Raw genomic sequence first — 15,148 nt, forward strand, 5'->3', positions numbered from 1 at the left:
ATCCGTTGCGGATAACTTCAGAAACCTTTCGTAAAATTTTTGACTATTTCACTAGCTTTCCTTCAAGTTTTAAAAATTATATTAACCTCCCATGAAGTTAATTATATTGTAACATTTATGCCCAGTCGATAATTAAAAAGTGATATTATAAGAGAGAAAATAATATGATTCCATTATTACCCCTAATTCACTACATTATTTAATTAATTTAATCCTAACCCACACATTAAAGAAAAGCACTAAACTTTGTTGTTTATCATTAGGAATCAAATCAAATATAATATCAAAAAATAATATATCATTTTATATTTTATATTTAATATAATATCCAAATTACTCTTTTCAACTACATGCTCATTGTCAAACATAATCAACACTAAATAATCAAAAAATTTGCAACCAAAATATTATAGAGAACAAACTTTAACATTATAAATATTCTTGTCAACATATTAAGATTAGTTGTTGAATTTTTTATGGTATTAAAATTCGCATTTTGTAATATTTTGGTTATAGATTTTTTTTTTTATTATTTGTTGTTGATCATGTTTGATAACTAGTTTATAATTAAAAAGAGTATTTAGATCTTAAATTAAATAAAATATATAGAATGATGTACTCTTTTTTATACCATATGTGATTTAATCTCTGATGTTAAACAGCAAATTATGGTATTTTTTTTATTAATGTTTGGCTGGGTATTGGATTAATTAAATAATTTAGTAGAGGAGGGACAATTGTGAAATTATATTATTTTCTCTCTTCTAATATCACATTTTAATTGCTAGTTGGATGTAGATATTACAAGATAATAAATTTTAAGAGAGGTTAGTTTAATTTTTAAAATTTAAAGGAAAACCAATGAAATAGTCAGAAACCTTTATCCCTTCCGCAAATTGCACGTTGCAAGCATTTACTGCGAGTTCCTGAACATGAACGAGGCCACAGACCATTGAACCAACTCTCTCAAGTACTAGCACGACCAGTGCCCTTTCGCACAGGGGAAACATCCTTGTCCAAATTCCAATTGTGGCTTCATTACTAGTGATAATGAACTTCATTGACTATTTGCGTTGAAAGAAATGGCTTGTTTAACATGGTATGGATGAATTTGCTTGCTCTGTTGTTAAAATGATTGGTGGACTGGATTAGATAAGTAGTAGTAAGCTTCATACCAGTCCACATCTGCTGCCGTCCGACTGCCGTCCTCTTATTCCCTGTTTCAAACGGCACTCTGGAAAACTCTGAGTCATGACCATTGACTTTTGGAAAGACAAGTCGGTGATCTTGATTTTCCCTTCCTCCTTTTGGATAAGGGATTTGTGTGTGGATGTGGTAGCTCCATATAGATTGGGTGTTTTTACGAGTGTTTTTCAAAAGCTTTCCTATAGGTATTTTTGAGGGAGTGATGACACTGCAAAAAGGAGGAAGGGAAGGAGGTGGCGGTGGTGACGTGTGGCGGCTGGTGGGAGGTGGTGGGTAGAAGAGAAAAGAGGGTGTTGGTTTTTATTTATTTATTAGGTATCTTTGAACTTGTATATAATGCTTTTGGGGTAATAATGCTTTTGGGGTTATATTTGAGTTTGTTAACATAGACTTCACTGGTTGGTAGGAAACTCTCCAATCCAAGTAGAATTGGAAATTTTTTTAGATGTTGACATTAATGAAGAAAAAAATTCCTCTCGCTTATAAGTTTTATTGAATTGACATTTTTTACTCAAGAAAATTTTTTAACAAATTTCCACTAGTTTAAGGTATTGTCATTTTCACTTAAGAATTGTATATATCACGAACAAGTAATATCCTAATCATTTCTCTTCACTAATATTATGAATTTATTTATTTAATATACATTCTGGTGAATTTTACTAGCATTGCATTGATATTTTGGTTAAAATAGAGTAAATTATCTCAAAAGATGTTCTCCCAAAAAAAAAAAGAAACTAAAATAGAATGAAATTGGATAGTGAACTTCATTCTCCACCATGGCATAAGAATAATTTAGTATCCGGAGAATGCATGAAAAAGCAACACAGCTGAAATTGTATAAACATTTATAGAATTAAAGTTAATGATGAGGATCACATTTAAAGATTTTACAGTATATATAATTGGTTTTAGAATCAATATATGATCTAGGATTTTCATTTATTCTAAGAAACATCAATTTCCAAGTTCCATTTGCTTTGATTTTCTTTAATTCATTATCAAGGAAAACCATCCAATGCACTTATGCATGTAAATAATTTTTAAAAGAAAATTGTTGTTGAGTCAAACAATATAATTAGCTACCAAGAGTTGATAGTCAGCATCTGGACAAATGGTGGTAAACGAGCAGTTACTCACAAGGGGTTAAAGCTTGACTCGAGTTCAAACTATTCAAATAAGATTAAAGAATCAAACTCGAGCATTTAGGTATTTTGCTCGAAAGCTCATTGAACTTTTCGAACTTCACACACACACACACACATGTGTGTGTGCATGCATATATGTGTATCATTTTTCATAATTGCTAGATTACCTGATGACCTATGTTTTTAGAAAAATTATATATCTTACCATTTGAACTCGAGCACAAGTTCAATCTCAATTTGCATCTCGAGCGAACTCGAGCTCAAATTGAGCTTCCTATATTTTACGGGATAAATTGCATCTCAAAATCGACGGTTCACAAAGCTCAACCTTGAGTTTGGATAATACAGTTCAAGCTCAAGCTTGAGTACATCAATGTTCGAGGTTGGTTTGACTCATTATCATCCCTAATACGAAGAGAATCTGCAAGGAGAGTAAATCCTACACAAGAGTTACCTCCCCTTGAAAAATGATTCAGCCTACATGTCTTAGTTAGGCTTACAAAAAAGTCACAGTTTAAACAAGTTATTCGCAAGCTTCCTTGATCAATCCTAAGTTTGAACTCACGTTGATCAAATTTAAGCTGAATTCTAGCAGTTTGAATAGCTGGACAAGTTCAAACTCAGCCTTATACTTGAGACTCAGAAGTTCGTCAAGTGTAATCAGATTCACTGGGAACAAAGGGCGGATAAAATATAGACACCCCACTGATTAGAAGACGGTACAAGCAGAGTTGAACATTATAGGGGCCACTTAAAGGCGAGCGAGGACGGGACCAGGGGCTGAGCCAAAATCACATGGTAAGTGGGGTCAAATTTCAATATTGTAAAGTACTGCTGATGAAATTTATCATTGGCCCATAATAAGTAAAAAGAGGTGGAATTCTTGATCTTTGATTTATTATTAAAAATTACTCACACAAATTACATAAAAAAAAAGAAAGAAACCAGCAGATCACTATATTTTCTAAATACACAAACACATAAATAAGATAACTATTACATCTATATTCAATTGGATCAAAAAGGTAATCAACTAACAAGATTAATCCCTCATATAAATCAGATAACTAATTGCCCTAATCAAATGCCTCCCTTTAATTAACTTTCAACAATTTTGTCAATAAATTATTTCTATTTTCTCAAATGTTGAACTCTTTTCTTTCTATAAGAAAGACCAATTTTTAAGTTTTGATGTTTGAGCCTCTAGATTTTTTTTTTTTTTTTTTTTTGCATCTTTAGTTTTATCTAATATTTACACAAATGTATAATTTTTGATGGGATCATAAATCGACAACAATAGAGAGAGTTAAATGTCTATCATATTCTTTGTCTAAAATTATATAAAATATATATTTGTAGTACTTCAAGACGATCGAACTTCATTAAGTTTGATTGAACCCAATTTCAATTTCGAGCAAATTAAAACTAAATCGAGATCGAGCTCAAGTTTTAAGAGCTCGAATATTTTGGCTCGAGTCCAGCTCAAGTACCATAGAGCTCGAGTTTTACTTTGTTCATTTACACTCCTTTCCTCGATCACAACTAAGCAATCATCAAATCATTCACAAAAAATTAAAGGGTAGCTGAGTGGTTCCACCATGATGAACTAGATAAATACTGACTTAGGGAATTAGTTTCGATTTCAACATGCTTTAAGCCATGATACCCTGCTACAAGCAGCCCATTGCCACGCTGCTAGTTGCCCTAACAAGGTCGAATTGTTTGATCACAAAACCCAAAGGGCAACCAATATTGAATTACTGATCCGCGACCACAGAGTATCGTCGCGGATCAACCCACCATCTGTGGTCGCGGATCAACCCACCATCACCAGCCATATCTTAGTATGTGAGCCATTAAAACTAGTAGGAACAGTAATGGGCCTTTGATGGGCTTAATTTGCAGACGCCGTGGCTGACATCAAATCGACAATATATATAATCGCAAACCCCTAAAATAGAACCATTCTCCCACACTATCCTTCGATCTCTGCGGCTGCCGCTTGTAAGGTCACTGTGTGCCTTACCTCCTCCTCTAACATCGCCGCCTCCTTCTCTCCATCTTTTTTTCCTTTTCTCGGTAATATGCCCGCGACCCCCTTTTATTTTGCTCTAACATAGCTAGATTTTGCATAGAGTTAGTTGCCTTGTTTGATTGATTTGTTGATTTTTGATCTGGGCTGTTGTTGTTTTTGGCATCTATCTGGTATAAAGTCTTACTTTTTCCATCTGGGTTTGTTGTTTTTTGAGCTTTTTTTTGTATGTTGACTTGTTGATTAGCTTATTTAGATCTAGATCCAATCTGGGTTCTCGGAAAACTTGTTTCTTTGAAGGATGGAAACTAATCAGTTTGCTGTTCTTGATGAGTTTTTTTTGTTGTGTCTAAGCAAACCAGAAACGATGAGTGAATATATGCTTGCTTTATTCGTATTACTATTCTGGAGTTTCTGCACGGGGTCATCGATAAAAGAATCTTTCATTTATGGGAAGAAATTTTCCTGTCTGTGATTTTAATAGTAGCTGTTGCTGATCTGGATTTTTTTGTTTCAGTTTATTTTTGTGCTTGGCAAATCTTTTTCTGGATTTTATGCCATATTCTGTTGTTTCAAGTCTGTTTGTTCTTTTTGTTTGAAAGGGCGATATAGTTTGTTGTTACCCCTGTTGGAAAAGAAGTTTTCCTGGATCCATTTTATCTAATAATTGCTCTTTTTTGGAAAAAAATTTGCATCTTTTTGTGCAGGAGTCTTTTCTCCGTGCACAAGCTTTATTAGTAGGGTGTGAGGGAGCAATAGATATGGGTGCAGCTTTATTAGTAGGTTATTAGTAGGGTGTGAGGGAGCAATAGATATGGACTCAGTCTTATTTTTATATGAGAGCATATGCAGGAGTGTGTTTTCATTTTTATTGTTGCTGAAGATGGAAAGGATATTTTTTGAATTCCGCAACATATGACAGTCTCATTGCATAATCTAGCGTTAGGGAATTATGGAGAACTTTGATGACTGTTTCTATTTGTTATCATGATGCTTTCTGTCTCTCCTCATTTTCTGACTTTCTTGATGAGCAGGTTCTGTGAATTATTTTTATCCAATCCTCTTTTGCGGTTAATATCTGAAAGCCTATCAAGATGGTAAGTCAGTTTTTCCTCCGTTCTACTTGAGTAACATCAACTGTTGCTAGATGTTTCTTACTGATGGTTAATTTTATGGGGCACTTGCAGGTGAAGTTCACAGCAGAAGAGCTTCGAAGGATTATGGACTACAAGCACAATATCCGTAATATGTCTGTTATTGCACATGTTGATCATGGTAAGTAGGACTGTCCATTATTCTTTTGGGAGAACCCGATCATAACCCTTATGTGGATAAGAAAGTCATAAGAATTGATTTGAAAGTGGATTAGTTAATCCTTCATTAAGTAAAGAAAAGATGAAAAGAAATGGTTTTATGCCATCATTTGTCTGTATTTTCTCATCCTAATGCATTTATTCTAAACAACAATCATGAAAATGGCGTATGTTACTATAATTGCATTTCAACTATTAGAATTTTCCTCATGACACAGCTTATATATCATCATCTCGTATGTCTTGCTTGTTAAAATTGCTACTATTTTTTTTTTAGTTTCATCTTCATTTCTGTTTTTACTTCTGCTTCTGTTTTTAATTTCACTTGTAAGATTTGTTTTGATTCTGTGGAAGTTTCTTTCTAACTCATGTTGACATCTCACAGGGAAGTCCACTCTTACTGATTCTCTTGTGGCTGCTGCTGGTATCATTGCTCAAGAAGTTGCTGGAGATGTTCGAATGACGGATACAAGAGCAGATGAAGCTGAGCGTGGTATTACAATCAAGTCCACTGGTATCTCACTTTATTATGAGATGACTGATGAAGCTTTAAAGGCCTACAAAGGGGAGCGGCAGGGAAATGAGTATCTTATTAATCTTATTGATTCCCCTGGGCATGTTGATTTCTCATCTGAGGTGACTGCTGCCCTTCGTATTACTGATGGTGCATTGGTGGTGGTTGATTGTATCGAGGGTGTGTGTGTCCAAACAGAAACTGTCCTTCGACAGGCTCTGGGAGAAAGGATTCGGCCTGTCTTAACTGTCAACAAAATGGACAGGTGTTTCCTTGAGCTCCAGGTTGAGGGGGAGGAGGCTTACCAAACATTTCAGAAGGTTATTGAGAATGCCAACGTTATCATGGCGACATATGAAGATCCTCTCCTTGGTGATGTCCAGGTTTACCCAGAGAAAGGTACCGTTGCTTTCTCTGCTGGTTTACATGGCTGGGCTTTCACTCTTAGTAACTTCGCCAAAATGTATGCCTCCAAGTTTGGTGTTGATGAGTCTAAGATGATGGAAAGACTGTGGGGTGAGAATTTCTTTGACCCTGCTACCAAGAAGTGGACCAGCAAGAACACTGGCTCACCTACATGCAAGCGTGGTTTTGTTCAGTTCTGTTATGAGCCCATCAAGCAGATCATCAGCACTTGCATGAATGATCAGAAGGACAAGCTGTGGCCAATGTTGTCAAAGCTTGGAGTAACGATGAAGTCTGATGAAAAAGAGTTGATGGGAAAGGCACTCATGAAGCGTGTCATGCAGACATGGCTTCCAGCAAGTAGTGCTCTACTTGAAATGATGGTCTACCATCTTCCATCTCCTGCCAAGGCTCAGAAGTACCGTGTTGAAAACTTGTACGAGGGTCCGCTTGATGATCAATATGCTAATGCCGTCAGGAACTGTGATCCCGAGGGACCTCTTATGGTCTATGTATCCAAGATGATTCCAGCATCTGACAAAGGTAGATTCTTTGCTTTTGGCCGTGTGTTTTCTGGAAAAATTGCTACTGGCATGAAGGTTAGAATCATGGGTCCCAACTATGTTCCTGGAGAGAAAAAGGACTTGTATGTTAAGAATGTCCAAAGAACAGTTATTTGGATGGGTAAGAAGCAGGAAACAGTTGAGGATGTGCCATGTGGTAACACAGTTGCTATGGTTGGTTTGGATCAATTCATCACCAAGAATGCAACCTTGACCAATGAAAAGGAAGTTGATGCTCATCCAATTAGAGCAATGAAGTTCTCTGTCTCCCCTGTCGTGCGTGTTGCTGTGCAGTGCAAGGTTGCATCTGACCTCCCCAAGCTTGTTGAAGGTTTGAAACGTCTGGCGAAGTCTGACCCTATGGTTGTCTGTACGATTGAGGAATCTGGAGAGCACATCATTGCTGGTGCTGGAGAACTGCACCTTGAAATTTGCTTAAAGGATTTGCAAGATGATTTTATGGGCGGTGCTGAGATTATTAAGTCTGATCCAGTGGTGTCTTTCCGTGAGACAGTTCTCGAGAAGTCTTGTCGCACTGTGATGAGCAAATCTCCTAACAAGCACAACCGTCTCTATATGGAAGCTAGGCCCCTGGAAGAGGGGCTTGCTGAGGCCATTGATGATGGTCGTATTGGTCCAAGGGATGATCCAAAGAATCGTTCTAAGATCTTGTCAGAGGAGTTTGGATGGGACAAGGATCTTGCAAAGAAAATCTGGTGTTTTGGTCCTGAGACTACTGGACCCAACATGGTGGTTGATATGTGCAAGGGAGTTCAGTACCTGAATGAAATTAAGGATTCTGTTGTTGCTGGTTTCCAGTGGGCTTCAAAAGAAGGTGCATTGGCTGAAGAAAACATGAGAGGTATCTGCTTTGAGGTTTGTGACGTCGTCCTGCATGCTGATGCCATCCACAGAGGCGGTGGCCAGGTTATTCCTACTGCTAGGAGGGTTATCTATGCTTCCCAACTTACTGCTAAGCCCCGACTTTTGGAACCCGTGTACCTTGTGGAGATCCAAGCACCCGAACAAGCTCTCGGTGGCATCTACAGTGTTCTGAACCAGAAGCGTGGACACGTCTTTGAGGAGATGCAGAGGCCAGGCACACCCCTTTACAATATCAAGGCCTATCTTCCTGTCGTCGAGTCATTTGGTTTCTCAGGTACATTGAGAGCTTCTACATCAGGACAGGCATTCCCCCAGTGTGTCTTTGATCACTGGGATATGATGTCCTCGGATCCATTAGAATCTGGATCGCAAGCTGCTCAGCTTGTTACTGAGATCAGAAAGAGGAAGGGTTTGAAAGATCAGATCACACCACTTTCAGAGTTCGAGGACAAGCTGTAAACCTGCTGAAATCAGCTACTATATCATTGATAAGCGCATGAAAGCTGGGCGGAGTATAATTTTGTCTTTCATCGTTTTTGAACTTTTTTTTAACATTTTAGGTGTTGAGTGAGTTGTAGCCCTTTTTCTTGCCGTGGAGTCACACTCTAATTAGATGTGTCATGGGAAGACGCAAATGTCGTGTTGTTCTATGTTTTGATTTCAGTTTCCATGAGAACTACAAGATTGGTTGGAACTTCAATTTATTTCCTGTCTTCCCCTTATTTTATACTACTGTTTCTATTTACTGGTTTTTTGGCTAATAAACACGAAGTAATCTGATCAGTCTTGCGCTCAACTGGTTTAGTTTGAGGAATACGAATCCTATTGCTAGACACAGTTGCCCTCGAAGATTAAAGATGTGGAATGGAACTCCGGTTAAAACTCAGGTTCCTTTGAAAATTCAGATCCAAACTAAATTGTTTTGAAGTGGCTGTTCTGAATTAGGGGGTTAAAAATCTTTCGCCTTTTTATTCATCATTTTCGATTGTGCAACATGTTCGAGTTCTTGTAAAAGTTGAAAAGGTTAGGCACCAGCATTTGGAAAACAAGATGCATATTGTTGCCTCGTCTATTGTCAGGTTGAATTTAAGTTTCCTTTGAATCCTTGGATTCCGCCATGCCCTGGCTACTGCACTGTTCATTAGATGATTATTTTGTCGAAAGAGGTTCTTTTTTGGCCTTCCCTTGTAGGGTAGGGAAAGTTTGACACGCAAAATGATCACCACACCACAGTGATTCTCCTTGGCAATTCCATCCTCCTGAAAGGTGCAACCAAGTGCCTCTCTTCCTGAGGAATTGCATGAATAATTAACCTGACACTTGAAATCAGCTGCCCTGGTCTCAATGTATTTACAGAACATCCAGCTTGATTCTGTCAGAGGCATGGACAACAACAGAACAAAAACTTTCCTTATTGCTGTATGGAGAATTTCAAGCATATCAACTTCCAGACCCCCCAGTGTCATCACCCGCCGGACATAAACTACAAATGTTATGATAGTGCAAGGAGTGAAGTGCACTTAACAGAATTATTAACAAAATCTAAAGATTAAAGGCTAGTTGGTTGGGGATTTGAAAGCCATAATAATCTGTAAGTTAAATCAAGCAAATTCTAATGGAACTCTCAGGTTGGAATTGAATGTCATTCATGATCACCGAATTTAACATGATAATATGACTGAGAGTCAGACAAATCCTGCATTACATTCTAATGGAACATTTTGTAATGTTGCATGTAACTGTGTGTTTATGCAGTAGAGATTGATTTTGATTTCTGCCGAGGAGGTATATGAAGCCAGGTCTTCATCATGTCATACATTGTGAAACCAATTGCCACCGAGGGAACAATCTGAAACAAAATCAAAAAGCCAGCCACATCAGCATGTTGGAAGTACTTATATCCCACCTAATTTTCAACTAGTCTCAATTAAAAGGAAACTTTGAAGCGGCTGTTCTGAATTTCGTCCCAAAAGGTTTCCATAGAATCTGTTAACTATCATCAAAAACAATTTAGTTTGGAATGCATCAGGCATAATGATCCATTCCAGGTCTAGGAGTTTTAAAATTTTACCTTGATATAATTAATGCTGAGGCCAGCAAATAATTGCTTCCAACCTTGATGACGGGCGATAGTTAACAGCCTGTCCAACGTGCTCTTGTGCGGTGCACCAGCTTGCAATGAAGGTTGGAGATGCTCAACCTGAAACAGTGACATGATAATCCAATCCATGATTAGCATATATTCCTAAGACTAGTCATATATTTAATGCACAAAATCACATCCATGTATTTCTGCCACATTAGAATGTCAATGGCACTTCAAGTTGGAAAAACATACGATTACAAAATAACAATCAAAATGATTGGTTATAGCATCAAGGTTATATGTAAAATGCAATTTTCAAACAAGATTGTCAAGAATCAGCTCAAAATCCAATTACAGTATGCTACAAGACACGACATCGAAGAGGGAAGAAAACACAGAAAAAAAAAGTGAAACTACAATATATCCCAACCAAAGTTCGTGCAGCTTACCTGCATTTGTCTTCTTACAACATCTAAAGGATATGTAAAAGTCTGGCCAAGTAAACCAGCTAGTGCTCCACATGATAACCGCATCATAATAGATGTTTGGTGTTCTTCAGGAACATGTCTCTTAAGTTCTTCATAGATGTAAAACTTTAAACCAGCATAAGGAAGAATACCAACAAGTGTTGGACCTGCTCAAAGTAATTACAACATGACGTCAATACAAACATACAGCAAATACCTATTAAGCTAAGCAAACTAAAGAGCAAACCAGACAAATAGTTGTAGAAACCAACCATCAACTTAGTACAAATGCAACATCAATGAACAACATAACTCCAACAAAGAGTCACCATCACGTTTTGACAGTGCAAAACTAGAATTGATTCCAAACACAATAAAGAAGAAGGTGGCATAAAGCATGAAAAGTAGACGTGCCTACACCCCTATCTATTCAAATCTTTTAGGCATCAACAACTGAAGTTGAAAAAAATGCAACCACAGTAAGCAACATAAGTGCAGCCAAGAATCAGTATCATTTTAGCAATGCACAACTAAAATCAACTACAACACAATAACAAAGAATATGACATAAGTTAAGAAATAGCATGAAAAGCAGATATTTACCTACACCCCTATAAAGTGCACGGACTCCCCCTTCTTTATATACACTCTCTATCACATTTCTTATGCCAGTGTAGGCAGGTTGCACATAAATACATCTTGTAGCATTCTGCAAAGTTGTTCTTGTATCAACAACCTGCAAAAAGGACGAAGAAAAAGAATAACCACCAGGTAAAAGAAAAAACAAAATTTAGAAGAATAATAACCATCAGGTGAAGCACAACATAAACCATGTCAAAACTTCTTTAGCATGTCCAGGAGAAGAAAATAAAAAATTTAGAAGCATTGAGGGTTAATGCAAAAGAGTGGTGGCAGCCAACTGGAAAAATTGATTACTGCCTATTTCTGTCTTCAGTCCACATGTTCCACTAAACCATCTGTACAGATAAATGAATCATTCATATTTGATCTCTTTTGGATGCTACTTTCAAGCATTTGACACTTGCAGTCTCAGAATTTCTACGCCCAAAAAGGGGTGTCTGATCACAGTTGCCGATTCTCTTTGATACAAAAGCAAAGTGTGCTATACAACTTACAAACAGAATCTCAAGTACTCATGCTCCTTTCTCAAGGAAATGTGGATAAATATCACTAACTACTGAGTACACAGTGGTTTGATACGGTTGTGCAAAAACTTTAAAACATCGGGCATCATTGTTTACTAAAGGTCAATTTTAGACAGCCCTTCGGCACACCACATCAGGAAAGGACAATGTACATCTCGATGATACTGATATTCTAGCACATTGTGGAACCATTTCTTCAAAAAGTAACAAGAATGAAATCATAATATCATAGGCCAAGAATGCAAAACAAGATATGTAGGAGCATCACTTAAGAGTGCCATGTATTACATCTACCAACCAACATCAACTCTGAAAAGTTAATAATAACATTCTAAACCCAAATAAAATTCTCAGTGGAAGAAACAAAAGTCCCAAAATGGTTCCCAAACTATATACCTGATAAGCAAGTTTGGTACGGGCTAAATCCAATGGATAGGTACACAAAACTGCTGTTCCCCCAGCAGCTGAACCTGCTAAAAGATCTACAACAGGCCCTGTCCCAAAGACAGAGCAGTTATCCAATATCCAAGACCGGTACTGCTCATAAGTCATGAAATGTAGTGCAGCATATGGAACAATTCGAAGGACGCTAGCTCCATTTCCTCTAAAAGAGATAATAAGAGTGAGTCAGTCAGAACTCAGAAAAGTTTGAGATGATATATAAAGAACATTTAGTGGTAAGACTCAAACTTACTTGTAAAATCCCATCACACCTTCATGCTTCATTAGCTTCTTTAGAGAATGATAAACACCAAGAGAATGAAATCCTGCTGTCCTTGTCTGCATATTCGAATAGAGGGTGCAGTGGGTGGAACAACGTTAGGAAGTTAAATTTGCAAATGTTAAATTAGGTTACAATGGATAGTGTGAAACAGACATTGAACATTTGTCTTTCATAATCAGAAACAACAGATGATGAGTAACAGCTCGATTCATGGCTATCCCCATAACAGCAGCCAAGATGATCATTATTTGCATATTGAACCAATAGGAATGTCATGGCAACTGGTTAATTGAATCTCAATAAAAGCAATCAAAGCTTAAAAATCATTTTGCAAACATGTCTTGGAAAGATACTGGACCAACTCCAATGACCAGATCTCGGGAAACAATTCTAAGAACCAAATTCTTGAGACTTTAGAAGGATACCTATCTAAGATAAAAATAAAATTCTGGAACTCTAGGCTCAACGTCTGCACTTGACATCTAGGATAATCATTGTTTATGAGGGAATCCAGTTAGTTAAGAAAATGGCATTCAATGAAGTTATTTTGAAAGGTTAATCTCCAATTATTATAGAGCTAGGAGTAGTATACATTCAGCTGATCCACAACATACAAAAAGTATGTAATGCAAACTGCTAACGAGGAAAACATCAGTTGATACAGAGATACACACACAAAATAAACTAGAAAGGGAAACTTCGAATATAAAAAAAAAAAAAAAAACAAAAAAAGTCTCAAGATCAAAAGATCAAAAGTCTTGGCAGGAGCCATGCAAAAGCAAAAGCCAGTCACCTGCAAAAGAATTTTAGTCCGTTCCAGCGGAGCAACGGCAGTTTTAGAAAATGCACCAGCAGCTCCTCCAGCAATCAGCTCCTTGACATAGACGGGCAAATGATCCACATATGAAACTTGTCTGCGAGCAGAAGATCCATCAACAAACCCTGCCACATTTGTGGATAAAGAGGACCCTTGGGAGGAACCCATCTTCAAAAAAAATCAATCTGAAAATTCAACTAGTATCCAAGAAACCAAACACTTCTCCTAAGTTAAAAAACCAATCCAATCCAATAGGGCTAAGATTAATTATCCACCCTGCAACTTGTAAAACTCCTTATCCCATCTATCCAGTGGGATACAAAATGGGAACACTTGCTGCTCAAATGGCAAAGCCAATGGCCTGAGAACACCCGGAATCGACCACCGCTTGTTCACAAGCCCAAACTCCTCTTCAGCAATAACAAGATACATCAAACAGACAAGAGGACAAAGAGAACTGATCAAAGCCCACCACTACAACTAAATCCACACGTTCTCGATTAAACAAATAAACCCCATAGATCTATATCAAAATTCATCACTAAGGGGAACAGCCCTAGGTCCAAAAACGGATTAAAAATCAAATCTTTGGAACTGAATAGCCAAATTTCAGATCGCAATACAGATAAAAATACAAAATTGCCAATAGCCACGGTTGGCCTAATATCATGTGACGGCAATAAGGTTCCAGGAACCCTCTTGAGAATTGCAACCAATAGAGAAAATAATCAAAACCCAGATGTAACCAAGGCGAAATCTTCAGGACCCACAAGAAATTAGGCGCAAAAACTAAATGTTTCGGATACAAGCTTGATGAAGATGCTGAGTAATTTAACCTTGGATAATTGGGGAATCTTCCTTGGTTTTGAGATATGTAGGAATAATAAGCTGGTAAGCTGGGTGAAGAATCTCCCTACTTTCTTGGAAACTTACGGGAATCAAAACCGAAATTTTCAGATTGAAGCTAATGAAGAACAGGTCTCCCTAATTCGGGTCTTGGAAATGTCACAGGGGGTCGATGGAGTCGCGCGGCGTTGGATGACTTCAAATTTGGAGGAATTAATATTGGGGTCTGCACCAGAGTGCGTAGTGCAGACCCTACCTACATACTTGAGTTATTTTTTTTTTTTAAAAAAAAAAAAGAAAAGAAAAGCACTTGAAACTAAAATCTTTTAAAATGCCAACAGATGAATGGTTTGGCCTGTGCTAAAGGAATATCGAGAAATCCAACTACTCCTGTTTGGGATGATGAATTTATCAGTACATAAACTAATGTTATGGGATTTCCGCACAATCAGCCTTAGACAATCTAAAGCCTTGTTTTTCCATAATTTACGCTCACCACAAGGCAGATACCCAATTGAAAAGGCGGAAGCTGGAGTCCTAATGGAGCAAATGTTATTTCCAGGTCCTTTCAAGATTTTAACACTTTATAGCGAAATTCAACCTTTTATAAGTATATATTATCATGATTAGATGCAAAATTTTGAATTTCAAATGTAAATTCAGATTGGTTATCATGTTGCAAGCAATGATAGTGTATATATGATATAGAAGATTAATCCTAAATATTAATAATGTATGCTTATATTTTTTGAATGTTGCGTTTGAATTAAGTTAAAGAGGTTATCCTCAATATGGGGTGGGGGATGGGTTGGAGCGTTTTGAAAAAGGGAGTGTACATGAGAGGCTTCGAAGGACTTAGGTCGAACCCTCCCATTTACGCTATTACAAAAAAAAAGGTTATCCTTAAGACTTATTGCTTAGACAAAAATAAATTAGAAAACGTTATTCGTAATCCCATTTTTGTTAATCAAACTCA

At 37.1% G+C, this 15,148-nt stretch overlaps 2 protein-coding genes across 2 annotated transcripts; one reads left to right on the forward strand and one right to left on the reverse strand.

Moving 5' to 3' along the window:
• The first annotated feature begins 4,315 nt into the window (after positions 1–4,315).
• Positions 4,316–8,793, forward strand: LOC113703677 (elongation factor 2-like). The gene is made up of 4 exons (XM_027225122.2): positions 4,316–4,433; positions 5,421–5,483; positions 5,574–5,661; positions 6,085–8,793. The coding sequence occupies exons 2-4, from the start codon at positions 5,481–5,483 to the stop codon at positions 8,523–8,525; spliced, it is 2,532 nt and encodes an 843-aa protein (XP_027080923.1). The 5' UTR covers positions 4,316–4,433; positions 5,421–5,480; the 3' UTR covers positions 8,526–8,793.
• An 883-nt stretch (positions 8,794–9,676) lies between these two features.
• LOC113702704 (mitochondrial carrier protein CoAc1) lies at positions 9,677–14,362 on the reverse strand. Its single transcript, XM_027223832.2, has 7 exons — positions 13,303–14,362; positions 12,480–12,565; positions 12,182–12,389; positions 11,223–11,355; positions 10,602–10,786; positions 10,138–10,266; positions 9,677–9,915 (listed from the first exon to the last, which is right to left on the reverse strand). The coding sequence occupies exons 1-7, from the start codon at positions 13,492–13,494 to the stop codon at positions 9,814–9,816; spliced, it is 1,035 nt and encodes a 344-aa protein (XP_027079633.1). The 5' UTR covers positions 13,495–14,362; the 3' UTR covers positions 9,677–9,813.
• Positions 14,363–15,148: the final 786 nt, after the last annotated feature.

The sequence above is a fragment of the Coffea arabica genome, chromosome 8e (assembly GCF_036785885.1).
Source record: "Coffea arabica cultivar ET-39 chromosome 8e, Coffea Arabica ET-39 HiFi, whole genome shotgun sequence".
Classification (NCBI taxonomy): Eukaryota; Viridiplantae; Streptophyta; class Magnoliopsida; order Gentianales; family Rubiaceae; genus Coffea; species Coffea arabica.

Bases quoted from the DNA above. Each gene is read 5' to 3' on its own strand.
- LOC113703677 (XM_027225122.2), top strand. The intron at 5,662-6,084 runs GTAAGTAGGACT...GACATCTCACAG, and splicing joins TATTGCACATGTTGATCATG to GGAAGTCCACTCTTACTGAT.
- LOC113702704 (XM_027223832.2), bottom strand. From the start codon at position 13,494: ATGGGTTCCTCCCAAGGGTCCTCTTTATCCACAAATGTGGCAGGGTTT. The intron at 10,787-11,222 runs GTAAATATCTGC...TACTTTGAGCAG, and splicing joins TGCACTTTATAGGGGTGTAG to GTCCAACACTTGTTGGTATT. The intron at 10,267-10,601 runs GTAAGCTGCACG...TCACTGTTTCAG, and splicing joins TTGTAAGAAGACAAATGCAG to GTTGAGCATCTCCAACCTTC.